Source organism: Acipenser ruthenus, chromosome 25 (assembly GCF_902713425.1).
Source record: "Acipenser ruthenus chromosome 25, fAciRut3.2 maternal haplotype, whole genome shotgun sequence".
NCBI lineage: Eukaryota > Metazoa > Chordata > Actinopteri > Acipenseriformes > Acipenseridae > Acipenser > Acipenser ruthenus.
In genome coordinates this window covers 18,498,985-18,526,768 of record NC_081213.1, presented here as the reverse complement: position 1 = coordinate 18,526,768, position 27,784 = coordinate 18,498,985, and the positions used below count along the sequence as shown (strand labels likewise).

General features: G+C 39.2%; 2 protein-coding genes across 6 annotated transcripts; one reads left to right on the top strand and one right to left on the bottom strand.

The window, feature by feature from the left end:
- Positions 1 to 866: 866 nt before the first annotated feature.
- LOC117413836 (DNA replication licensing factor mcm2-like) lies at positions 867 to 11,693 on the bottom strand. The gene is made up of 16 exons (XM_034023191.3): positions 11,577 to 11,693; positions 10,572 to 10,741; positions 9,258 to 9,427; positions 8,565 to 8,831; positions 7,904 to 8,123; positions 7,358 to 7,565; positions 7,027 to 7,161; positions 6,319 to 6,510; positions 6,005 to 6,098; positions 5,479 to 5,729; positions 5,006 to 5,132; positions 4,739 to 4,851; positions 4,379 to 4,621; positions 3,781 to 3,963; positions 3,159 to 3,314; positions 867 to 2,092 (listed from the first exon to the last, which is right to left on the bottom strand). Exons 1-16 carry the CDS (start codon positions 11,580 to 11,582, stop codon positions 1,982 to 1,984), a joined length of 2,646 nt encoding a protein of 881 aa, XP_033879082.3. The 5' UTR covers positions 11,583 to 11,693; the 3' UTR covers positions 867 to 1,981.
- Positions 11,689 to 25,693, top strand: LOC117414237 (transmembrane protein adipocyte-associated 1 homolog). Of its 5 annotated transcripts, none has more exons than XM_058999475.1 (12): positions 11,689 to 11,783; positions 13,009 to 13,094; positions 16,175 to 16,368; positions 16,566 to 16,698; positions 17,667 to 17,753; positions 18,891 to 18,963; positions 19,268 to 19,347; positions 19,642 to 19,752; positions 20,380 to 20,440; positions 21,025 to 21,127; positions 21,666 to 21,746; positions 22,461 to 25,693. In XM_058999475.1, the coding sequence occupies exons 3-12, from the start codon at positions 16,187 to 16,189 to the stop codon at positions 22,690 to 22,692; spliced, it is 1,143 nt and encodes a 380-aa protein (XP_058855458.1). In that variant the 5' UTR covers positions 11,689 to 11,783; positions 13,009 to 13,094; positions 16,175 to 16,186; the 3' UTR covers positions 22,693 to 25,693. The 5 variants fall into 5 exon arrangements, with proteins under 5 accessions (XP_058855458.1, XP_058855457.1, XP_033879942.2 ...); XM_058999474.1 differs by having other exon boundaries at positions 13,009 to 13,203; XM_034024051.3 differs by having other exon boundaries at positions 13,009 to 13,225.
- The last annotated feature ends 2,091 nt before the right edge of the window (positions 25,694 to 27,784 follow it).

Below are 27,784 nucleotides of genomic sequence, written 5' to 3'. Positions count from 1 at the left end.
CGTAACTGCATTAAGAATCACTTAGAATAGTTGTTAACATCCTAACAAGGTAAAGGGACAGTAAAAGCAAAAATCTTTGATGATAAAGTTAATACATTTTCAATTGCACAAGGGTACCTTGCTTTCCTACAATGGCAATTGAATTTTCATCACAATTGAATTTTCATTACAGCAATATTCATTTAGTTTAGTGGACACTTCACACATTTGAATCATGCTCAAATTTAGTAAGAATTTGACCTGACCATTTACGTCTGTTTTAGCATTCAACGTGGTTCTTTTCTAAGATTTATCACAGTGAGTATTATGGGCTGCAGCTGAGGTTTCGTGTAGTGTAGTGTAAGTAGCAGTGCCAGACTCCGTCACACACAGGCAACATCACTCAGCAGTGTTCACTAGTCTGTCGCTGAAGGAGACCAGTGCATGCATATACTGTAGAAAGAGACAGCAGATTTATTATGACATTTTAAAAAATGTGACAGCACAAAAATATTATTCTTTCATTTTGAAAATAGTGATGGAAAACAACTTACTAGCTTTCCTCAAGGGCAAATATTAACAACAACACATGACTGCCGTCGACTACAATTTAATTTGCAGCACCTGTATGTTGAAATAAGACGACAGACACAATGCTTTTATCAGTTTGTTTGTTTTAATTCCTTTATCAAAGCATTTGGACACCCGATTTCTACCAGCCCACAATCCTGAGTGAACAGACTCCCAGTTGACTGTTTGATTTAATTCCTATGATGGAAACAAGCAGGACTGATTTCAAAGGAGTGTAGGCACTGATGGCAATGTGGCTTACATTAATCAAATGATTTAACTTGTTTGGGACTGACAAACTAAGGAAGATATCCAACTCGTTTGGAAAAGCACAACTTTATTAACAGTCTTTATTACAGAACAATGCAAATACAGCACACAAAAATACATTCTATTATACAAAAACATTGTATTCTCATACCCCAAATTTCTTATAAAATGCAGATATTCTCTGCACAAACCTTTAATAATACATATCTGTGGAAAATACAGATACAAGCTTTCAATGCTCAAGTCACTTCTACTTTCTTCACTTTTAAATTCTGCAAGCTAAATTTTACTTAATTGTACTAAATGCAGCAGCATTTCCTTTGCAATTCACTCCATTGCAAAACTGCTTAGATGCCTTGACAAGCAAATGGTTCACTTGCAAAAGTACAACAGTCCAAACTAAGTTAAATGCAGGAAAATTGAATCAATTTCAGAAAATCTGGCAGATGGGCTCTAGTACACATTAACAAAAAGCATATTGTATATCGTCAGCATAACAGCAATGCACCTTTAAAAAGGTGGTGGTAAAATGGAAAACTCCCCAGTCAAAGTTGAGTTAAAAGCCACCTTGTGCAGAAGCAGTTTGGGAAAGGCACCTCAAAACTAGTGGTTAGGTTGTCTCTGAAATAAATACGGCTATTGAGATCTAACTTTTCATTTAGCATGAACATCCAATCAGGCCACTAGAACGTAAAATTCCATTGTCAAAGAAGGGTGCCCTACTCAAGTTAGAGAGCATTACTAAATCGTTCCAAATTTAAAGCCTGATGAAAATCAACAAGGATACAAAAGAAAAAGGGGAGGGACAGACATGTTTGAAGTCTCTCACTGCATACATTCATGTAATTAATACATTCACTTGTATATGCAGGACAGTTGTTTCAATTCCTTAAACTGAATATGTTTATGCTCATTTACCTAATGAAAAAGTCCTTTAAGGACGATGCCAGTATCCCTCTGACTTAAACAAGCAAACTGGTCTGAAAAGGGGGTAAAGTCATTTGTAGCCAGTAGTTAAGCAAGTAAGAGACTTCAGCTGTTTCTTTTTTTGCCTCCAGTGCTTGGTACTCAGTTATCAGTCACTTTTGTGTCACGGCCCAGAGGCAGTTTGGTACCCAGAGTGTGCAGTTCCAAGGCGGCTTTGGTGGCTGGGTCCAGGGTTTTAGAACTGCTGAACAATCAGCTTTTTCTTGCTATCGTGGGAGTATTTATTCAGCTTGAAGAGGTCGCTGTCGTAGAACGCAGACAGGTTGTGTATGTTGATCTGACGAGCCTAAAAAAGATGTCAAAGAGGTAAGTGTAGAGGGGTGTAAAATCTCATACTGAATGAAGGCAGCGACAGTAGAAAAGTGCACACACATGTGTAGGCCATGGTCAAGATTTGCCAACTGGTGGGGGATGAAGAATTACATTTAAACATTACTCTGATGAAGGCACTAGACTTACATTACATGTGGTTTTCACAGAGCAGTCTTAATGGGTTAATACAAGTTTCCTATGTTTGTTTCTTTGAATCTAAATCCTTTAAAAGAAGGAGAGCGCCTAGGTGCTTAGGCATTCACGACTGTATGGCTCCATACATACTAATAGCCTTTCCGCAGGACCTTCTGGAAGAGTCAGAAATGGGTGAGGAGTATTGCCATAGCATTGGTGCATTAATGCCTGCCTGTGGGTCAGCGGGAGGCCTAACTTCCTCCTGATAAAGATTCAGAGACCGGTTTTCCAACTTTCTCCCAGGAGCATCACTGGCAGATAATGAACTCACTGCAATTCAGAGTCCATGCAACAAGGCAGAATGCTTTAGAACAAAGCAACTGTGCTAGCTGCAACAGCACATTTCTGTTTAAGAAACTGAATGTCACAGAATTAACCTCAGGTGCAATAGCATAGTTCATAATGTTAATGCTAATACTGGTAAGTCAACATAAACAACTAATGGTTGGTTTTGCAATGAAAGTGAAACGCATACCTCATTGTAAGCTAGATAGTAAACTTAAGGCTATGATGGTATTATACAATAAAGGGACCAAAATGAAAATGACAATTGGTATTTTGAAGTAGAAAATAGTCTAATACTGTAACCACAAGAAATCTAACTGTACTGAATACTATTTGGAACACCCAATATAAACCTACTCTAACCACATAACAAAACTTGCAGCTCACTTTCCAAATTATAATATGGCAATTTTGTTCTTGTATCGTTCCTTCATTACGGAAGGATTGGCAAAGTCTATTGCACCACTACACAAGTCTTTACCATAACACTGACAAAGGATTAAATAAATACCAGAGACAGACTCCAGAATGCCCTCAGTGTTCCACAGAGCTCCACATACCTTGTCAGCTAGGTCTTTCTCTGCTATCTCAATGGTGTCGTGCTGCACTCCATAGCGATTGCGCTGGTACGTGACCTGCTCTGCCACCAGCTGCTTCAGAATGAACAGCAGCAGCTCGTTATTGTCTCTCTTGAATGCCAGGTAACGTGCAAATGTCTACAGGGAAGAAGCACAGTACACAAGTTACTCCTGAGTAAGAAAGAAAAAGCCTCAACTTTGTATACAGTATTTATGCTTTCTACCAGGTACCAAAGTGCCACCTGGTGGTTAAATATTGCCACTACTTTAACTTCAAAATGTATTATACATGGCAAGTCCATTGAGATGTCACAAGATAATTTTAGTTTGAAACAATTTTGTAGTGTCACTTTCCTACAATAATCTGTGACTGCACTGTTGACAGTTCTAAAGTTCTGTTCTAGCTTTAGGGAGCTTCTAGCTTTTCACCTGTTTCTAGCTGCAGCAGGTAGGAATACATTTTCAAGTCATGTTACAATTCAAGATTGAAGACCTATTGCACCACAACCTCTTACCGGAACCACTTGTACAGCATAACCTCTACAAAAGCTTTTATTTATACATACATTGTAGAAGTGTTAAAGGTAAGCCTGTGCATCCTCACCTTCCTCATGCTTCTCATCACGCTGAATTTCTGAGTATCGATAAAGCTCTCCAGCATGACGCGGATGGCCATGTTGACGTCGTCCTCCATCACATAGTCACGCAGGTGCATGCGGGCATGAGACTCTGCCATGCGGATCATGGATTCAATGTGTCGCACAGTGATTGGAATACTGCCCGTCGCCTAGGAGAAGGGGACCGTCAACCTCAGCTTTGAATAGAAATACATTTTCCTTGCGAAACCGATTCCAAAATGAATGCGGAAACTAGAAATTGTTTTTTCCAACACAGAAAAGCTATAGATATGAGCAGATTATGTAGATCTATCCATTTAATGGTTAGGTGTTTGCAGGGAACATTATAACAATCTGTAATTGCACTTGTTACTTCCTCACCATTATGAAGACCTAAACAGATTTTCAAACACACAGGTATTCATTGAAACAAACATTGTGTGTGATTGATGCAAGCGCATGTACACAATGATAATGAATTCAAGGCATGCAAAAAACAATGCATGATTTGTACTGCATTTGGTGGAGGGACTTAGGGAGGATGGCAAGATATCTGTTGACTGTTCAGAAAAGACCAATATTTACCATGGACTCCTTGCGGAGATCGCTGTACATCCTGGCCACTTTGTCCTGGTCCATCTGGTTGAGTTTTGGGTGGACCTTCTCCTTGGCATAGATGATGTACTTCTTGAGCAGCTCCTGTGGGATAGGGTCCACCCCGTAGGTGTTGGGCAGGATGATGTCCTCTAAGTTTCCGTTGACTGCGTCCTTGTGGCTGGGGTGGTGCTTGATGTGACTGCTCACCACAAAGCGAGCCAGCATTTCATCCTGCAAGAGAAAGCGGGTCTTCCATCACTCACACAGAAAAGCTAAAAGTACAGGGTGTTAAGTGCTGGTGAATGTACTGGTTTCACTCCCAAGGAGACCGTTCAGTGCAAAACCCACCTGGACAGGGTCCACTGTGTCCCTGACCACACAGAGAATGTCAAATCGAGACACGATGGGCTCAGTTAGGTCCACGTTATCAGAGAAGGTCAGTGAGGGGTCATAACGGCCACCTGAAAAAGACAGTAAGGAGTTAGGGTGTGTAATTTAGAGATAAACAAGCAGGCTTTTCTATTTATAGAAGTGGTTCTCCATGGCTGGAAGATCATATTACCACTGCGAGTACTATCAGTTGTTTCTTTGTTTTTTCTGGGGTTGGGGCATTACCGATGGGGTTGGAGGCTGCAATGACTGTGCAGCGAGCCTGCAGAGAGGTAACAATCCCAGCCTTGGAGATAGAGATGCTCTGCTGCTCCATTGCCTCATGGATACTTGTTCTGTCTTGGTCATTCATCTGCAGAGAAGAAGCAGGCTTGAGGTCAATTACCATAGCAACCAGAGCAGTCAAAAGATGATCCTGATGCAATGACATTGGGGTCTGAAGTACACATTTGAGTGCCCACTTGATAAGAAAGGGGTGAAATAGCAAACCTACTTAGTTTTTTCTTACAAAATACAACTGAAGTATTGCCTTCCAGAAAATATTGTTAGCTTATTCTGCAAAATTATGTTAGCTACGAAAAATAGCTAAAGTTGTAAACCTTGTCCTTCTGGTTACGAATCAAAGGATTAAAAAAAAAAAAAACACATAATGCTCTACATCTACACCCATGTACTGGCACCAAAACCAGCCCACTCACCTTGTCAAACTCATCAATCAGGCAGACTCCTCGATCAGCAAGCACCAGGGCCCCAGCCTCCAGCGTCCACTCCCTGGTGACAGGGTGCCTCTGGACGTAGGCTGTGAGACCAACAGCAGAGGCGCCCTGGCCCGTGGTGAACACTGCCCGGCTGGCCACCTTCTCCACATACTTCAGGAACTGAGACTTGGCAGTGCCGGGATCCCCACACAGCAGCATGTTAATGTCGCCGCGCACCTTGTGCTTCCCACCTAATCAAAAACAAGAACACCAGTATAAAAACATGCTTCCGAAGCAATTCCTGGATGGAGAAACATGTTCCTCCAGAATACTTAATTTAAGGCAAGCACTTACGGTTGTTACTTTTCCCTTGTACAACATTAAACGATACTTGAGCATAAAGACAGATTTAATCACATTCTTAACAGTATAGAAAATTTACAATGGTAATTAATAGTATGTTAATTTAAGGAACAAAGCCATTTTCCATTTAAACTGGATAAGATGCATCTGAATTCCAGCCTACCTGGGTTTTTAGGCTCCCCTCCAAACAGTGCCAGGGCGAGTCCTCTCTTAATGTCTTCATGGCCATAAATGGAAGGTCCAATGCTGGCAAAAATCTAAGGGTGAAAAACAGTAGAAAACATTCAGCTTATTTACATTTTGGAGAAAGATACTTCAGGTTTTAATAGCCACATGGATCTGCATTTACACGATTACTCCAGATTATAAAAGCCTCTCCTCCCAAGAGGTTTGATAGGAACAGTATCTACTGAGCTGCACAATATTTAAAACACAATCCATTTTAATTCAGTAAGGAAGCACACAGGCCTGACTCACCTTCTCCCCTATGCGCTCATCCTTCGAGAGAGCCACAATGGCCTTGATATCTTCATCTGTCAGCTCTCCCACCGCCACCTTGTCATCCTTCTTGGAGATGTGATTGGCCATGATGACGGTGGCAAACACCGGGAAGCCATTGGATGTGTTCAGGGAGCCATCATAGTTATTGTTGTAAATACCAGTCAGCTCCTGGAGAGCAAAGGAAAGATTCAGCAAGTTTAGAATGTATTCACACAACAAATTCATTGATTGTCTTGCTAATGTCAATGCCCAATTCCTGCATTAAAAGGAATACAGTCACCACTGCAAACATTTTTTGAGGTAACATGACCAAGTCATAACTCACCACTAAGTAGGAGGTGGGGACAGTATCAGTAAAGGGTTAAGAATGCCTAGTTCAGGGGTGGCCAAAGTTGGCCCTTCCACTCAAGGTCTTTGTTCCAGCCCTGCTATAAATTGTTTAATTGAACAAATTAAACCTCCACTCAGACCCTGAAGCAGTTAATACATCATTTTGCCGGTTAAACCTGGAGCCCTTGAGGACTGCGATTGGACACACCTGGTATAGTCAAATACTGTAATGTTGGCTGACTTGTCCAATATTTTATCTGTCAAGTGTTTGAAGTGTAGTGTAGTTTATTTTGCACCAGAGAGCACTAGATGGTCAGCAGAGAAAAGCTGGAGGTTACGCCCAGTTTCACTCACAATCTCATCCCCAGGTTTGCAGCTGTCCACCAGATCTGCGAGGAGGATGGCATCTTTGGAGCGAGGCAGCCTTCCAGCTGCCACCTTTCCTGGGCTCTCCTGGATAGTGATGCGCTGGTAGTTCTGATAGACTGTCTGAGAAGGAGAAGGGAATAAGGTTAAGAGGTATAAAGAAGATCTACTCAAGCGTGCCCAGAGATTCTACTCTTGACTTGTATTTTTTTAAATGTAAACTGGTATGAAAAATTGTAACACATGTAGTACTTGGAAAATGCTCAAACTGTTAACTGATACACCTCAAAAGGGGAGCCCCGTGTGTGCTGATGGTTACCTCCTCCATGTTGATCTCGAAGGGCCCCAGGGACTGACACTCTGGACAGGAGCCTGGCTTCACCTCCTGGTTCTGGGACTGGAAGAAAGGCCCCAGGAGAAAGTTGCACTTGTTACAGTTGTACTTGACCATGCTGAGCTGAGGCAGCACCCCTGTGCAGCAGGTCACCACTCCGCTTGTGCGGATCAGCTGGTTCAAGTGCAGCTGCCTGTGGGGAGGGAAAAAACAGCTTTACTTACATTAAAATAGCTATACTTATTTCAGTAACACACAAGTGTGCCACAGCTGTTTATACAAAATTAAAGCCATCTAATTAAATCATGCACATCCATGTAGGTATTCACTGATGCCGATACTCGATAACTTCAGTTATAAAGAATGCCCTTATTAAGTTTCATCACACTTTACTGTATTAAGTGTGTGCAAGTCTGTTTTCAAAATGTTATAATACTCCCCTAGAACTGCATCACCTAGACCCTAGAAAACTGAATTCAGACATCTACACCAGTTCTAAGTATATGAGCATCTTCAGGCTGATGAATGTACCTGAGGGAGCGCAGCTCCTCCACCAGAGGCAGGTTACAAATGCGGGCGTGAATCTCGTGGGCAATGCGGTCATATTTGGGGTACATGGCCAGCACCACCTCCTTCGCCGCCTCGTCAAAGATCTTCAGCATCTCTGTGGGAGCTTCAGGCAGGAAGTAGGCCAGGACGTGTTCTCGAGCTGCCAGGTCCTCATAGTTCACAACCAGGCTCTCTCTGTTCTCTGCAAGAGGAGACATACAAGTCATCAATCATTGATACAGGTTATTCAAATCATGGAAAATCAATTCAGTAAACCTTAGGAGTACAGTGCTATTTGTTATGCTTGTCTCATATTTGATTATGATACAATCTCATTTCATGATTATAAAGTAAGACCTTCCAAGAAGGAACAGTTTCTGGCAGTCCCCATACTTTGCCTCAATGATTTCCGGCTGGTTTCACAGTTCTTTTTCAGCACAAATTGCATTTGTATTACATAAGGCTGGTGCTAATTAGGGTTTGTAAAAACAGCTGCTTAAGTTATCATGTGATCAATAGCTTGCAGAAACTGCTGAACTTTATAACCAAGAATTTGAGACAAATAGCATTGTTAGTTTTCTTTCTTAAATGAGGAAAAAAGCACTAATCAAAGTAAGGTGGCAAAGACCACCCAGCTCTGTACCTTTGCACATGTCGCTGATCTTCTCTTTGAAGACGTTGTGTCCATGCTCGTCCACATGGGTCCTCAGGAAGTTCTTGAAGCGGTGGTAGATCTCGAGGCGCGGGGCCGCCATGGACACCCACTCCCTGACAGAGTGGCCCTTCAGGTCCTCCAGGTTCTCTATGCTCTCAATCATATCCTCGTCATCGTCTTGTGGAGCCCCGTCTGCCGCTCGCTCCGCCAGTCTCCGCTTGCGAGCCGGCCGCTCCTCATCCTCATCTTCACTGTCTAGAGGGGAGGGAACGAAAATGTGTCTAGAGCTAGAGTTGGTACAAATGTCATCAATGCAACTCTATTGTAGATTCATCCAAGTTAAGATTATTTTAAAATCCACACATACAGCCAAGATCAAGCGGTGGTGCAGGAGATTAACAGAGCTTTATTATAGCTGCTTATTTAATTGCCCTGAAATGCAATGTTGAAAGCAAGTACAAAGTGTTTTGATTAATGCTTTCATAACAGCGAGATGAATTTGACAAAAGTGTGTCCTTGACATCTTGTAAATTTTATATAACTGTTTTTTTTTTTTGGATTTTCAAATTGGGTAAACAGCTAAAGATCAGGACACACATGGGAAGGTGTAGGTTTGTCAATTATTAACTTTAGCATGCCCCTGGGTTGAGTGTTCAGTTTTTCCATATCAGCCCCACTTACCGTACAGCAGCCCCCTCCTCATGCGCCCGCTCAGACCCCTCTCCCTGTCCCGACGCTTCATGGCTTCCTCAGCAGCAGCTCGAGCACCAGGAGATAGCTCGGACAGGTCCTCGTCATCATCCAGGCCTTCCGCTTCGAACTGGTCCAGCTCGGGAATCGCACGGTAATCCCTAGAAAGGGAGGGAGAGAGGGTTGAGTAAGAGGACAGCAGAACGGTAGCGCATGCTGCAAAGAACTGGACTGCATTTCAGGTACTATTCATTTTGCAGGTGTAGTGCCATTTTTATTTATTTATTTTTACACATTTTTCTTCAGCCTCCCCCAGTTATTAATAAAGCAAGCGAGGGCCCAGTGTAGCAAGTCTCTAGTTGGCATGTGTGATCAGTAGATGTCATAGAGTTGCAGCCAGGCAAACTGTCCCGAATGCAGCTCTCCTGTGGGTCCTTAGACAAGAACTAGAACTTACTGCGAGCAGGATTTGAACCACACTTGAATGACACCCCCCACTTTAAACTGTAGTGATCTGACTATGTGAGCCACTGCATACCCTAAACTAGTCTCCTGTGAAAAGCATTGCACATTTTCAAAAATCATTACCTTAAAGGTAAATACTGTTTATTTGTACAATATTGTTTTTTATAGGGCTGTTTTCAAAGTTTAATCAAAGTACCTGCACTATCCTGGTGACCTTGAAACAACATTGAAGCATACTGCATATTAAATACACCAAACATTTTACAACTTTACTAACTTTAGTTCCAAGAACAAGCTTGTGAGGCCACTGTCAGCAGCAAGATAAATAAAGCCTGGCCTTAGTGCAGTTTTAATTACAGTAGTTTAACCATAAAGTATGTATCCATTTTAGCAGCAAGTATGAAGTGTTACATGCAGTCCTTTGCTTTCCAGAGCAGGTGGAGCCACAGACAAAGCACAGGTACTTACAAGCTCACAGCTCTGCCTAACAGAACCTTAGAAACTTGCATTTGTTCTTTATTAAGTTTGTTGGCAAGGCAACTTTTTGCATGATTCTGTAGTACATCAATATTTCTAAAAACCCAAGGTGGATTTTGCCAATTTGAAGCACAATCTGCAATCTCGTTTTTCACAGAGGATTAATTACACTATACAGGGTTCCTTGTGTCTGTGTGCAGATACTGTTGGCAACTAGGCGAGTCTGGCCACCTGATTTTACAGAAAATATCCTAATCTGCGTTACATATTGGCTATGATGATGCCTGTAGTGCAATTTTTCTCCACCTTGGTGTACATCTGTGAGAATGTTCTTATTTAACACGTGCTTGGGCAAGCGCTCACCGTTCCATTCCATCTCCAATAAGCTCCTCTCCATCTTCCTCTTCCTCAGGGAGTGCATCTCCCCCTATCAGCCCCTCAGACTCATCTTCGAATGGGGGTAGGTCTCGACCTGGGCTGGAGGTCAGGCCTCTGCTGGGGCTGGTGGCAATGTTAAAGGACTCTGATGAATCCTGTTATTTGAAAGCAAAGTATTTAGGGGTGTGAGAATTTGTTTTATGCAGTACACCCTCCCAAACACACTTTAGTGGATTACAAAAAAATAGCATTTTTTACTGCTCCAAATCAGTTTACTTTGGCCAAAGACAAATAATCAGGCAGAGAAGTAAAAAGACACAGTAGCATGAACCTTACAGTACAGGAAGTGTCAGATTATTGTACTTTTTCTTGTTTTAGTGTTAACCACATATTGTATACAACGTGTAAACAATGCATTGTGTGTGTATGTACAGCTATGTTACATTCATAGTTAATTTTTTTCAGATCGTGTAACAAAACAATACTATTTTTTTAAAAATATAAAAACAATATGCACTCATGCTTTAAATGATTTAAATATCGACAGTAAAGAAAGCAGAGTAAGGCCTATCTGTATTCGTTCTGTACGTTACTCGTACAGTACATAAATGTATGAGTAAATATATTTTAAACTTACTGTAGAATGCAAACCTACATGTTCAAAAAAGGTACATTAAATATAGGTTCCTAACAGTCATAGTTATGTATATTCTCAACTTCAAGCAAAAGTATACAATATTACTGTAAATTCCACGGTATTTGGTTACTAATGTCAAAAAAAAAAAAAAAAAAAAAAAACCTGCATAACATGCACTTGGCTGACATATGCAATGTAAACCAGTTCACTATACAACGTGAATTCACCAATTATGTTGAAAGTAAAGTCAAATCAATATATATATATACTGTAAGTAAAATGTATATCGATTTGAATTTTCCTCGGCGTGCTCTGGTTTACACTGTGATTATTAAAACGTGTATTGTACTCACAGCCATTCTGCAGCGACTGCTACTTGTCTGTATTCCTGTGTGTAGGAAACTGATTCTTTCTGCTTTTTCGCGCGAAACTCCCACATGACCTTCCAAAGCCCGCGAAATCTTATGAATATTTATTGAGAACCTTCGCTTTCGTCTTCTATTGGCCCACGGCTTATAAATATTAAAGAAAAACTCAAGTGACCCAAAAAACGCTGGAGGGTAGGTGTATGTTTAATGCTATTTTAAACTAGATGACTTTTTTTTAACATTGTCGAATGCTTAATGGTTGCCTTTCTGTGTTTCAAAGGAACATCCTGCCAAATTTCTGTCAAATATAACTTTTACACGCAATATGGTGCCCTTGTGCTACATTCTTCCAGTTTAGTTAGATATAGCCCGTAGAAAAAGTATGTGAGCCAAAGACATGCGCAGTATACTTGCAGCAGTAGGAGGTTATACGTGACACATGCACTGTTTTAATTGCGTGACAAGATAGATAAGATGGACAAGGAAAGGAATAGAATACTTGGAATAAATTATATGTTATATACAGGAACGTATATAAGATATTTCGGAAGCTGGGCTAGAATGGTGGGTGCTAGTAACACATTTTAGAGATGGAGGCACATTGTTTCAGTCTATTGGGGCACTATTTATCAAAAACTAATACGGACCTTTCCACGCTTTTAAATTATTGAATGTGAAGCAACACTGATAATTCTGCGCAGAACCTGACCAATTTAGCCAATGATCTTCTAAGAATGATCTCCGTGAACGCACCCATTGGCTAAATTGGTCAGATTCATGCATAGAGTCTGCGCAGAATGATCCCCGTGAACGCACCGTCTGCCTTCAGCCAGACTGAATATAAATGGTTCAGAGTCAAAATATGACGCGCAGCAAGAATTACTTTTAATGACTGTGATTGGGCTGTTGGACTGTCAGTCTTGCTTTGCTTTGCATTTTGAGCACAAGGGTTCGTGAGTAAAGACCTTAACAACATTGAAGAAAGAATAAATAAATAAAACGGTATGTGAGTTTAGCAACTATCTGTCACATAAAAACAATTACAATATATTAAGTAACAATTGGCTGCTAAATGTAATTATTTAGGAGAATATAATCCGACCTTTTTACCAAAGTAAAAACGAAATGAAGAATGTAACTTAAACTTTAGATAAAACTATTCTTAAGTAAATATTTAAAACATTATTTTCTTAGAGGAATACGGTTATATCAAATTACACTATACATCGTAAATTACAATAAAGGGGGTCAAATCCACGTCATTTTATCATGTGCCCCCTAAAAACAAACAAACAACAACAACAAAACATTTAGTAATGGTTGTGTTTTTGGATGCAAGTGTTTATTTATCGATGTGTATTTTTAGAATCGTCCTGTGTTACAACTGTCATTTATTGTTAGTTGTGGTTGTTTTTAGACACTCCCTAGGTGGTTCTCGCAAAGGAAGTCCCCCTGCTAAGGGGAACGGAAAACGAAGAGAAAGAGCGAGAATTCCCCAGTCAGGTGACAGGAGTTTTTTGTTTTTTTCCACTTATATTTTAATAAACAAATACCAGGACGTCCTGATTTTAATGCGCTCGACGGAGGAGTCTTCTCGCCACACCGAATCAATGTGAGGTGACAGTTACGGTTTTGTGAGTATTATTCACAAATATTTACTAGTCGATTGAAACCTCAATCGGTTTCAAATTATCAAAAATAATAAGAAAAAACAACTTGATGGTTTCATGAGTATGATACTGAGTGTATGCATGTAGTATCCAGGGTTTATCCCGATTGAATATCTTGCATTTCCAAGCGAAAAATTACCGAATACATTGATATTGTTACTAAATGATTACATAATTGGTGTAAGAAGGCGGTGATCCACTACATGTATTCATGTTGTTTTTCTACCACCAGTACTACAGTAGGATGTGTACTGGCAAGGCGACTGCTTTCGCCACAATAATTACACAACCTTTTTATAACTATATATATTGGCAATAACAAAATGTTTAACTATCTTCAGCTCTGATGTGTGCTGGTATTACTATTAGCATCAGTCTTTTGGAGGAGAGGGTTCTTTGGCAGTACTTGGAATCGCTTGTATTACCGTAATTTTTGGAGCTGCACATTTTTAATTTGACAGTGGATTATTATGTAGTTGGATTATTAACGCAGTGAGCCGCAATTTTGGTTATTTTATTTTTTAGCTATTCATTTAATTAATTGTGTCATTTACAGGTATAATGCTTTGCAAGCATTAATGCAGCGTTCTTAAAAAAAAAAAAAAAAAAAAAAAAAAAAAACACACACACATATATATATATTTCAAGACAGTGATGTATATTATAGGATATTGAAACTAAAAATGCAGTCAATAACATTTAGAATTCCAGATCACATTTATCTACATACAGTAGCATTATTTATTTATTTATTTATTTATTTATTTATTTATTTATTAGCAGACGCCCTTATCCAGGGCGACTTACAGTCGTAAACAAAATACATTTCAAGAATCACAGTACAAGTATCAAATACAATTAAGAGCAACACGGTGCTCTTTGAGTGTATTGCAAACAACACACAAAATGTTGATGTGTTCCTTCCTTTCCGATTGCACAGGACACAATGAAAACCTGTTTTTGTTTGGTAATGCTGAATATCAAATGAGGTTCCACCTTCCATTTGGAGACCAGTCACAAATTATAGACTGCAGTTGCATCTTATTTGTATTAGAACATAAGAAGAACATAAGAAAGTTTACAAACGAGAGGAGGTCATTTGGCCCATCTTGCTCGTTTGGTTGTTAGTAGCTTATTGATCCCAGAATCTCATCAAGCAGCTTCTTGAAGAATCCCAGGGTGTCAGCTTCAACAACATTACTGGGGAGTTGGTTCCAGATTCCCACGATTCTCTGTGTAAAAAAGTGCCTCCTATTTTCTTTTCTGAATGCCCCTTTATCTAATCTCCATTTGTGACCCCTGGTCCTTGTTTCTTTTTTCATGTCGAAAATGTCCCTTGGGTCGACACTGTCAATACCTTTTAGGATTTTTAATGCTATTGAGCATAGCCAGGGACATTGACAGTTGTTTGTTTTGTGTGAGAGATAAGATTGTATTTTATTTTATTGTAGATACATGGTATTCATACTAACCCATTAAACACAGGGAACTTATACATTTTAAGCACATTAGTCATTCAAGCTAAAAAATCTACTTGGTACAAATTGCTTTAAAAGTAGTTGCTTAAAGTTTCTGGGGAAAAAAACTAAACCAAAAAAGTTTCCAGGTGTTTATCTTGAGTGTGTGGCTTGAGGGAGGGATTTATTTCACTCCGAGTCAGATTCAAACCAAGACCACCATAGTTAAGACAGAAGCAGCATGACCTAGCCTTGGAGTTTATCAGCTTAGTTTGTTATTACAATTAAATGGGTTTTGTAGTTCAGTAATACCTACATTTGAAAACTACCCCCCCCCCACTTAGCAATCTGAAGGGAAGTGTTAAGAATTTCAAAACAGGAACCAAAAGAACAGTGTTTGACTTATCCTCCTATTATTTAGTCCTAGAATTAGATTACTTTGGTCTTGTACTAGAAAAGCTATTCTGAATCGCTCCGAAACTTTCAGCAAATAGAATGACAGGAGAAATCCAAAAGTTCTATGTTTCTACATTCAAATGTACTTTTTAAGATGTCCTCTATTAACACTTATTTTCTCTTCACAAAGGTGCAGATTGAACTTGTTTTGTCTTTGTAAACTCAACAGTGTGAATCCTTGCAAATCAAGCTGCATTGTTAGTGCCTCTATACTAACTGTCTTGCACTACAATTATATGTATTCTTCAGATGATTGAAGTGTTGGGACCATAGCACAGTAGAGCACCACGCCATAAATGCAAAACAGATAGTATTGCAAAAAAAAAATAATCCTGCATTACCTTATCTGAAAGTGAGACAGCCTTTAATAGATTAGCCAGTGTGGTGTCTGTTCCATGCTAAGGGGATACAGTTGCTGTGTATCAAGCAATGATGTCACAGCATTGTGATAATGTAATTCAATACACAGCATGTCGCAGTGACATCTGTGAATGAAGTCATTTTCTTGTGTCAATCACAAATGGATGAATGTTCTCCAACTAAAAGGCAGGGGACTTCTTTGACCTGAAAATTGAAACAAGGACCAGGGGTCACAAATGGAGATTAGATAAAGGGGCATTCAGAAAAGAAACTAGGAGGCACTTTTTTACACAGAATTGTGAGGGTCTGGAACCAACTCCCCAGTAATGTTGTTGAAGCTGACCCTGGGATCCTCCAAGAAGCTGCTTGATGAGATTCTGGGATCAATAAGCTACTAACAACCAAATGAGCAAGATGGGCTGAATGGCCTCCTCTCGTTTGTAAACTTTCTTATGTTCTTATGTATCTGAGTGGGTGCATCCACTGTATCGCCCGTCTCCAGGGATATTAAATCAATTAAAACAGCAAATACCAGGTGATTTTTGTTGAATTCCATTGTTTCCTGATCTTCGATTGGATGCTGGGAAGTCAGGATCAGTGTTCTGGTCCCAGTGATATATTGGATGCTTTTGTGTTGTAGGTCTGCAGCAGGATGTTGGAAGAAGTGACTGCTGTGGTGAGGTTTGCCGTCTATGGTAACGGAAGCACGTCTCTACCACCAGCGTTTGAGAACACGTCTTCAGTGCCACCAACATTGCACCCTGACAGTGGAGCTAACATCACCAAGCCTCACCAGTGTCTCCAGGTTCTCTATGAAGATATCGGAGACTCACGGTAAGGTTAAGCGCCTGTATAGTTCGTTTAAAGCATTGCTGCTCTCCCAATGTCCTCATGAAGAGATCCTGCAGCCTTTTGACATTTCTAAGGGTAATTTGTCTTTTTTTATGCTTTACTGTATTGCTTGTCTGCCTTTTTTACACATGCGTTCCTGACCACCTGATTGCTCCATACACTTTTGTTTTTATTTTCAGAGTCCGATTCTGGGATCTGCTGCTACTGGTCCCAAATGTGGCGTTCTTTATGTTTCTGCTCTGGAAACTGCCGTCCGCCAGAGCCAAGATAAAAGTTACATCCAGTCCCATCTTTATCACCTTCTACATCCTGGTAAGCAGGATAGGAATTAGGAAGGTTTAGAATTGTATGTCTTCACACTCCTGTTGACTCCAATGCTTATTGAGCAGTTCCTTGCGTTGGCTACCATTGAAGTTTAGCATTGATATCAAAGTTCTACAGCTTGTTTAAAGTTGTCTGTTCATCTGAGCGAGCGGCTTACTCTATTCTTTATATTTTATTAATCTTTTTTATTGTTAAGGCTGGAATTTTGAAAGTCTTGAGGTTAAACAGAAGCTGAGAAACCTATCAAAGACAGTGAACATGAAAGTGAAACTCCTGCCTCAACAGCCGTGAATAGATCAAAGTAAAAAGGAAGTGTGTGCTGCTGGCAGCTTGGTACAATAGGACAGACACTGTGCTGCACAGCTGAGTTATCTATATATACACTGAGTGCCGAGGTTTTATTGAGTGAGTCATACTGCTGGTGTATCGGCAAGAATCTGTGTGAGAGAGATGGGGGGGTTCCCTTAGACCAAGATTAGGGTCTGTGAAACTACCCCATAGTCACATTCAGGTTCTATTTCTTACATTTAATACAAAGTGTATAAATGGTGTGCTATTAACCCAGTTGACAGAAATTAGCACTTTGAGTTTTTGTCATCTCATTTACACCAGATGTTTGAATGGATGATTAAATCTGCATAATTATGCATTTTAGTAAGGATTTTTGTTTTTTTAACAACCTTAAATCCAATTTCTGGTCATTGCACACTAAAGCATTAAATTAAGATCAGAATCTCTCTTTCTTCCTTCTCTCAACAATCTTATGCAATTTGAACAGACTGGATTGAATCCTGGCTCATGCACACTGTAAATATCACATCTAGACTCAAATTAAGCAAGGACGCCCATGATCAAATGACATAATGCCTATTTAGGGATCAGTGGATCAGCGGTTGTGTACTTTTCTCAATCTGTGGAATTTGTCCCCTCTCCTCGGCTGGCCTTGTGTCTTGCAGGTGTTTGTTGTGGCTGCAGTGGGGATCACTCGTGCCATAGTCTCCATGACAGTCAGTGCTTCAAGTGCTGCTACCATCATTGATAAGGTAAGAGTCAAGCTGGTATTAGCCAGACCTCATTACATTTGATTATGCTTTTCTGTAGCCATCTAAAATGCTCTAGGGACATGTACAAAGAATGTAGAAACGGGCAGTTGGATAAAGAGGGTTACTTTTTGTCCAGTATTCATAAAGCATGTTCATCTCCACAAGCGCCCGAGTCTGATTTTAAAATGAACTTATTTGTGACAAAACAGTTACATTAGGTAAAATTGTGAAATTTCCCTTGGCTAATGTTTAAACTCTAAACAATTAATACAGTCCTAAATTACCTATGCAGACTTGAAAACACACATTTTCAAGACTGCATAGGTAAAAGTAGATGAGAAGATAAACAAACACTGTTTGTTTATGATCCTTTGTGAATAACTATAGAGACTTTAATTCTGCATGTGGTAGTCCAAAGTTTACTAACGTAGCATACATGGCCAACATTATGTTTGCAAGTATTGTAGCCTCTGATAGCAAAGGTGACGTTTAATACAATCTGTTAATTTTTGTTCAAAAATAAATTGAAAAATAAAGTAGCCCTAACATTTAAATGAATGAAAACTTGCAGGCATTAAAAGATAATATATCATGCTTGCTATGCTCTCTCCATTACGGTTATTTTGCAACAATATCAATTTGTCATTCAAGGCATTCTCTGGCAGGGTATGTTGTTTATCTGTATGCGAACTTTGTGTTTTCTGGGTTATGGAAGAGATTTGTGGGACACGGATTGGCAGATGCAAGTAGCATTTAGAACCTGTGTGATTTTTAAAGAATACAGAAACTCTGTTCAATCTCAGCATCTAATTACAATTACTTAAATATTTTTCAGGAGTGGGTCTTTGATTCTAGTTGCCAGCCTTAGACATGCTACATAGCTTGCATCAGACAAAATGTCTTGTGTACAGCAGTGTGTGGCCAGCCAAACGAGAGGAACCCCAAAGTGGTAGATTACTAGATAATTAGGGCTCTCACTTCAGGGCTCTAGCCTTTGCTACATATATCTATGGTAGGCAAATAAAACTAAAGAGAAGCTCCTTCTCTGGTGAAAGCACCTTACGCAAACTCAATCTCTAGATCAGAAAGATTGCCATTAAAACCAAAAAACATTCCCACTGTTTTTTTTTTTTTCAGGTTCTCTGGGAGATCACGCGCTTTTTCTTGCTGGCCATTGAGCTCAGTGTCATTATACTGGGACTAGCCTTTGGTAGGTTAAACACTTGGTATATGAAAATGTGATAAACATCTCCTGGATTAAATTAGTACTTTTAGCATTTATTCTAAATTTAAGCTACAACCTCCAAAATGTAATGTTGTATCTTACGTTGGAAAGTAGTCGTTCTCAAGATTTTATCTTTTACTGTTGTACTTGCAAGATGTTTAGGAGAAACCAGTCCCACTTAATTGCTGACACATCACACCAACAAACTCGCACAGGATTGTGTTGCTGAGTCAGTTAATAGCACCCAGCCCTAAACCTGCTGACAAATGTATTTTCATTTCTTTTGCAGGTCACCTTGAAAGCAACTCTAGCATAAAGCGAGTTTTGGCCATCACCACTGTGTTAGCACTGGCTTATTCCATTACCCAGGTAAGACAGGCCTACCTGTGTCTAGTCTGAATACAAGGGACTGGGGGTATAGTGCTCTTGTACTGCATACACTTCATCCAAAAACATTCATTCTTTCAAGTTCTGATAGTAATACTTAAAAAAAGTAAAGTATGATAACCAAGGCATTTTAAAGATGTTCTTACTGCCCTAAGCATTAGCAAGCCTGCTGTTTTGCTGTTGCTGTTTTTGTTTCAATGTATTAAAAATCACCACAAAGTAAGTGTCTCCAGTTATACAACAGGAAGGCTAATTTGGTCTCTGTTTGGTTCCCAGGGGACTCTGGAGATTCTGTATCCTGATGCTCACCTGTCCGCAGAGGACTTTAACATCTATGGTCATGGAGGAAGACACTTCTGGCTCGCTAGTTCCTGCTTTTTCTTTCTGGTAACTGGGCTGGGGCACTTCACTATTATATACTACAACAGCTGCTACATCACTGTCAATAGGTTGTAAAGCCACCGTTGGTAGCCAGGACAGCACTGATTCAATGTGACAAGTCAGCAAGATGTATAAATTGTGGTGGTTATATATGTGAGCATTCCTCAATGATTACCCTGTCTAATTTGCGTTACAAATGAATCTGTCTTGTTACACAGCACGTGTGTTTCTAGCATTTTTGTTCAATGCTTGTATGTAAAATCGACAATTGCTGGAAAAGAGTTACTGCACTGTAAAGAAATGGTTTAGGGTAGGTGGAATGTGTGCTTTAGGAAAGTGGCAGGGTATTGGGAGTAGTCTATGAATAGAAAAGGAAACGTTGAGCTCAATTCTCTAAGGGATAGTCCTATATTAAAACAGAGACTTGGAGACCTATATGAAACAACAATGTAGTTCTATTGAAAACCCTAGCCAAGTGCTGCAGTGTGCCTAACAATGGTACAGTGTTGTCAAGACAACGTTAACTCTTTAAACACCAGTTCAATCCCATTAATGTTTTACACCAAGACTGTGGCAATGTTTATATCTTAGATTGCTGTCCTTTTAATGAAACCTGTTTATTTATTTTTTTAGGTCTATTCCCTGATTGTCATTCTTCCAAAAACTCCTTTAAAGCACCGCATATCTCTTCCATGTAAGTGGGAACATCTGTTAAAATAAGTTATCGATCACACTACAGACAAGAGAAAAGCATCCAGGGTCACTGAACCCAGGATTCAAGACCCAGCCTGGCTCGCCTCTGCTAAGCCCTGTCGGGTGTCTGACCAGTAGGGGTCACTGAAGAGGGATGAGGTGAACCATCCCCCCCACCAATTTTCCTAGCTAACCCGCTGGAGTGCTTAACACCAATACAGCGGTCCCTGTGGGACCCCAAGCCAAGATGGTCAACTTGGTGTGGGATTTGAACCACGCTTAATTCAGCCACACTATGCGGTAGCATTTTTACTCATTCTTATACTGTGTTTTTTTATTTTTAAATATACATTTGTTAGGATAAACATGCTTTAATAAAATTGCTGTGAATCAGTTTCAGCTTAAATATGAGCTAGCCGTTGTATTGCCACATCATTTTGTGATACACTCTTACAAATAGGCCGTGTGATTAAATCACAGCTAGGGAGTGATATGATTTTGCTGTGTGTCAAGAAAAACTGTGACAAAGCAATATAAAGAATCCCATGTTCCCTGATAATATAAAACCCTATTTGTGTTCTGCAGCCAGGAAGAGTTTCTACTTGTATGCTGGGATTCTGTCCCTGCTGAACCTGGTTCAAGGCCTCGGCAGTGCACTGCTCTGTGCAGAGATCATAGAAGGACTTTGGTATGTGTGATGTTTGATAGTGGCTCCAAAAGTTAAGTCACAACTCCCCACTAAAATAACACTGATCTTTTGTTTAGTTTTTACAATGAATTAATTTTAAGAGGAGCCATTTAGATGTGCAGAGCCTTTTGTTTCTTATTAACCACGCCACTCGTGAGTAAATGTGTGACTGTCTCAAGAGTCGTGAGAATGAGGAGATCTTTTCTTGCATAACAGCAAATTATAAGCTATTAAACTAAACTCCGACGGCAACAAAGCATACTGAAATGAAGAGCAAATTGTAAATGGGAAATATTTTGGGCACTGCAGCATGCACGATAAGATCTGTTTGAAGAGGAGATATTTAGTAAACAAGGGGGTTTGTTTTTAATAATGTTTTTCAGCAACGAATCATCCGTTACCCTAGAGGAGCCTTCTCCTATCTTTCCTTTTAATGCTGTCTCAAATACAAAGCATGTAAAGGAGCCTGGGGCTGATGCTGCCCCACATATCTTCTTTTTTAAACCTCCAGTGTGGTATTTTTTTTTTATCTCAACAGCTGTGTTGACGTGACCACCTTCCTCTATTTCTCTGTTTTTGCACCTCTGATCTATGTGACATTCCTTCAAGGATTCTTTGGGTAAGTAGCTGGTTAGTGGTGGTTTCTCCTCCACAACTTATTCTGAAAAACCGTTATCTCTCCATAACATCCCTACCTGTATTGTTTAGCTGTTGACTCCAGACAATACAACTAAAAAAGAATGGTGGCAGGAAAGTGGTATTCATAGGCATCTGAAAATCAACCTATATGCAAAAATGTGGCCTTGGCAATGCTATTATTTTTATTCTCGGCATAATTGTTTTTATTCAGATAAAGGGTCGATTTGATCTAAATCATGGTTGATCGAAACACCGCCATAAAGAAAACTAATAATACTTTATACATCATCCATACCTATAAAACACTCAATAGGACAACATTCTGAAATACTAAAAGAAGCATAAGAAGTTGCATGACAAATGTTTCTGGAAGTCTTTTTCAATGTCGAAATGAGTTTTTTTATTCTTTTACTTACATAAATGTGGTTTGAAGGGTCTCAATGATCCTATAAAGAGGAATGTGCATATTCTGATTCTGCACACACTAGACAATAACCTTGCAGATGTAAGAATGCCACTTGTTACTGCAGGTTCCGTAGATGAGATATTTCTTGATTTTTCATTTAGTATTTCTAAATGTAAAAATATGACACAACTCTCCATAGCGTTTTATCTTAACAAAATGTAATCGATTTCAACACCCTAGTTGTAATGTCTTTGTACTGGATTGCTACAACTCTTGTTCTTCTCACAGGTCTGAGCCAAAGATCCTGTTCTCCTACAAATCTCAGGTGGATGAGCCTGATGACACCGATGTCCACCTGCCGCCCACCTTTGGTGTGGGGAAGAAAGACGCCTTCGATTCCTACTCCAGCACGCAGATCGACAGCTCGGGGGCCTACCTGGATGATGTTGCCTCTGCTCAGTACCCCGTCGGCAGCATCAACAGCATTGACAGCGACCGCTGGAGAATCATGAATGCCTAGAGCTACTCGTAGCCTGCAAGCACTGGGGTTAGACAGGGGAGGGGGTGGGGAGACCTCCCCCTGGCCTGGTTTTCACTGCAGACAATTTCAGTCATGGAATGTTAGAAGAACTTATACAGGATTTTATAAATCCATTCATGAACATACGTGACCCCCCAGCTCGGAGCTTCCTGTCTTTAAAGAGACGCCATCCGAGTTTGCTGGCCTGTGATTCATAACACCCACTAGTACAAGCATCGGCTTTTAACAGCTGAAAAAAAAAAAAAAAAGGTTAGGAACTGTACATATTGTGCATACACATTCCCATTTAGATTTGCCACAGTCTAATCTGTGCCTGTCTGCTGGTAGAAGTTCTTAGGAGAAAGGTGAGCCTGAATTTAGGCTGGCTTAATTGTTTGGCAAACCAGGCGTGTAGTAGTAGGTCTAATTTGTATCATCATTTGGAAATCTGCCCTAAAGCATGGGACTCCTATTCAATTAAATGTTTTTTTAAATATATTTCATGGTAATGCTTCATTGCAAGGGTAATACTTTTTGAACTTGATTGATTCTGTTTAAAAGATGGATGAGATTCAACAGTATAAACTTTGCTCTGAGCTCCTGTTATAATGCAGAAGACAGGTGCATTGTTATTCTTGAACTATAGAAGCCTGATTACTATAAAACGGTCAATGGGGTGCTCATGGTATCAAGAGAGGTGCTAAATTGGATGTTCATTGCCCACTCATACTTGCTGGGGCCTGGATCCAGATCTTTGTGATTATCCACAGTACTCCATAGCAGCTATCACTATAATCAGTATTGTGGATGGCAGTGTGATCTAAGGGAGATTTTAGTTTTGAATCCTGCTCAGATTTAAAAGCTTAACCACCTTGGCCATAGTTCATGTTAAAAAAAAATAAAATAAAATATATATATATATATATATATATATATATATATATATATATATATATATATATATATATATATATATATATATATATATATAAATATAATATATATATAATGACCAATAACATTGTAGTTATTATAAGATGTTCAGTAACCTTGAGGTTAGGTCTGGGCAGGCAAAATGTACAGCAACAGCAATGCTTGGGGAAAACCAGGCTCCTCATTAGTAGGTTGTTCAGCGTGAAAGGATGGAGTCAAGACTGTGTGTATGTAATTTCATTCGTAAAACAATCAAGCTGAAATTTATATAAAATGCTGGCAGGCAAGTTTTACGTACCATTCTATCTTAAAGAGTAAGTAGCAGGGTTCTGAAAAATATAGCTTACACATCTCCACGTGTTGCTACAACTGTAAATCATGTACCTGTAACTTTTCTTTTCATTGTTAACATCCTGACAACGTTTTACATAAAGCTATACCTTTAAAGTCTGTGGAGATGTATAAAGCTGTATTTATCGGAACTCCGCTACTTACCCTTTAAGGAGTGGAATGCTATTAGGGTTCCTCAGAGTGGGACTTGATAATGCTGTGTTGAGTTTCAACATGCAAGACCCTTCATCAGCCTGCAAATGTAGACCGTAGTTTGAATTGCTGACAGTGGTTTGTCTTCTTGCAAGTTCCCCAGGCCCTGAAAATGATACGTCAGTGCTGCTGGAATCATGTTTCCTATCTGAGGTCCTTCACTCTTAAGAATGCACCTGGTTTCCTTATTTTGAACAAGGTGGGGTTGAGGACCATCTTCCTCAGGCACTAGGGAAAGAGAAAGACCACCACAAGCACTTTAAGTGGGAGATGGCATTAGGGACCTGTCCTGGGGGGAAACACACACACACACACACACACACACAATCAAATGACTCAAGTCATTAGATTAAAAATGTCCATGGCGATAAGTACAGTTGAACCATTTTAATGTCACTATTAGGAGTTCTCCAATAACCTGGTAAAATAAGCATTAAATGCAGAATAATGTTAATACAAATATACCTGTTTTGCGGTGGAACTTTAAATGTAGTTGACGCAGGTAGAGGGATTGCATTGATTACAATTGGTTTCCTTTAAAAATAAATAAATTCTGAACTGTACAACACTGTTGTATAATAAATGCTTTTTTGTGCTGCTATAGTAGAACTTTTCAAAACTGTAATGGGACTTTCAAAACTATTATTTCCCAAAGTGATATTTCGTAGGGTGGAAATTAGATTTACGGCTGATAAATACGACTGCTGTAAACCAAAGTGTGATATTAAAAGAAGCATTGACTTCAGTTTGATTCTGACCAGTACATTTCAATGTGATTATAAGCTGATATTAAATAGGTTTGACTGTACATACATTGCAGGTATACTGTTTGTCATTCCAGCATTTGAAAGGCACAATAACTTTGAATTGGCAACACCATATTCTTCCCAAGATATTTCCCCTTAATAGGTTGAGGATTAGGGTGTTGCTATTGAGGAATGATGTTTTTTGAACCCTCAGAATATGAAATATTTTATTGTATGACATGTATCAGCACTGAGCCCTGTGAAAAAATATTTTAATAAATCTTAATAAAAATACATGTCTATGTTGCTTGGCAGTGTGATAAGAATCATACTTCATTACAATTTGTTTCTTTTACGGTTCCTTTCCTCATCAGACAGATTTGGACCCTGTGAAATGGGGGAATCGCTGTAGAAGTGGTGAAAAGCTAATCAGTTCAGTTCAGATTCCAGGCAAGTGAGTGAAGCACATGGCTAACTGAAGTCCCAGTCTAAGTCAGTTTTGGATTTTGGGTGTCCTGGCTGATACAGGGTTACACTGGCAATGAAAAGACTCCTCACTCTACAGTACCTGTATTTCCCATGTGTAATAACAATGCAGGTGTTGATTCTGGAAGCAATCAAAATAACATGACAGCATGCATTGATTGTAATGTTTTTGTTTTGTGGGGGTTAGGTTGGGGGGGGGGGGAATATTCGCTTGTGTTATAATAATAATAAACTGTGGTTTGTTGAACATTCCTAGAAAAAGATTATTAAAGATCCCATCTGCTTATTTTTTATTTATTGTCTGTATTTTCATTATTAAACTAAAGTGACACCCAAGACCACAGTAAGTAAACTTGTTTTTCAGCATCAGTGTGGAGCCAAACCTGGTAGGCAGGCAATACCCAGTCATTAGACGAATTCACTTTGATACTAATACAGCTCATACATAAGCAAATGTTATTGCTCTCCCTGCTACAAAACAAATACACTTAAAACAAATTTTAAACAGCATATTCTAAAAAAAACAAAATAAAAAAATAACATGACAAAATGCATTTAACGCTGTGATTCATGAAAACATTTGAACTTCTCTTTATTTTTTAATTACCATTAGTTCCCCTTGTTAAAACGATACAGCGTTTTAATATACTCCTGTCATCTGTCCTCTTTCCACTCTCCCTGAAAGTTTCTAGCACAATGGACACTTGTACAAAGGTCTTTAAGCAGCTAGCAGTACCCAGGGATTTTTGATAATTTGTTTTATGTCGTGTTCAATGAGTATTATAGCTCAATAAACTATCCCATTGCAGTTCCTGCTTAATAAAAGTGCAATACAGGCTCAAATGACCTGACAAATACCTAACCCTTAAGCCTTGAAAATGGACTCTTTGCTGCATCTCCACACAGCTGGAGTAGCGCTGTAATGAATTTCTATGGTGATGACAGTTTTAATTAACTTACTGTTGTAAATGGAAATTATTCAGTGCTAGGAAATGCCTGTACTTAGGCTACTGATGTACAGTAAATATAATAGTATTAATTTTATAGACATATAGTATGGAACAAGTGGGTATGTTCCTGAAATCATTAATTGTGCTAGATATCCATTCATTGTCATGGATTTGTATAGATCTTTCTTTATTTTTTTTACACAAAGAATTATATTGTGGTAACCAATTGCAAAGTATTGTTGATAACTGTCGCTTTAACATACATCTAACATGAAATACTCTACTACTTCAGATAGGCTTTTGCGATATAATTTTATAGTTTCTTTGATAACATGATGTTAAATAAAATATCTAAATTATTCTCATATAGTTTATTTTTTATTTTTTATTATGTCTCAATCCTAAAATTCTAGATGATGCAAAATTGTTGGTCATAGCTGCACTCCTCCTGCAAAGGGTGTGGTTAAGAAGTTATCAACCCCATACAGTGATGGGTGTGGTACCTGGAATAATGCAAGGGTTGGAAACACAAAGATAGGATAGGCAGATAGAAGATACAGGCTTTATATAAAACAGAATACATATCAAAGTGTTAATTAGAGTTTTATTATGCAATGATATCCCTGCTGGATAAACCTCCTGCAGCATTCTATACAATAGCAGGTTTCACCAAATCCCAAATACCAAGCAGGTTTAAAAGGAAGGCAACTTGCGTCTGTAAAACCGAATTACTTTATCCTGCCAATTATGCTAATAATACATTCCATATGATTTTTTGGCATGGCATCTAAAATAAAAGGGCATTCCACGGTTTTATAATCCATTCACTTACCTTTTATTATTTCTGGTTTCTCTTTTCTGTTTATGTATAGCGTTTTCAAGTAGAATGCTAGTATATCTAACTTTCTGTGTAGTAAGGCATATCCCCTGACACTAGACCATTCGTGTAATACTAGGTACAACACATGAAGTGATTTGGTACCAGGATGCAGCAGCAACTTTTACTTTGACAGTATTGTCTTATTGTAAATGTATCAAATACAAGCAGTGAACCAAGAGATCTTTAACAGAAGAAAATGGGGGCAGTAACATATTTTTTAAAGCAGTCCTTTGAGCCCTATTGAAAATTGACACTATCTGTTATGTCGTTTCCAAGTAAACTTTTCCACAACGGTTCTCTGTTTCATGCCTTAACCTTTCTGCCACAATAATAGTTTGACTTAGTAATAATACAGTATTCTGAAGCTGTATTGCACTGATCACTATGTGAAGCTGTGTGCAGTAAAAGCGACACCTAGCGGCATTTTTGTATTTTGTGTTGGAAATATTTAAATAGTTGTTCTGTGACCCAATAATACGTATGATCCAGGCTGCATTCTTTTTTTTTTCATTCATCACAACCCATTAGGCTATAATTTATATCACCATTACTTC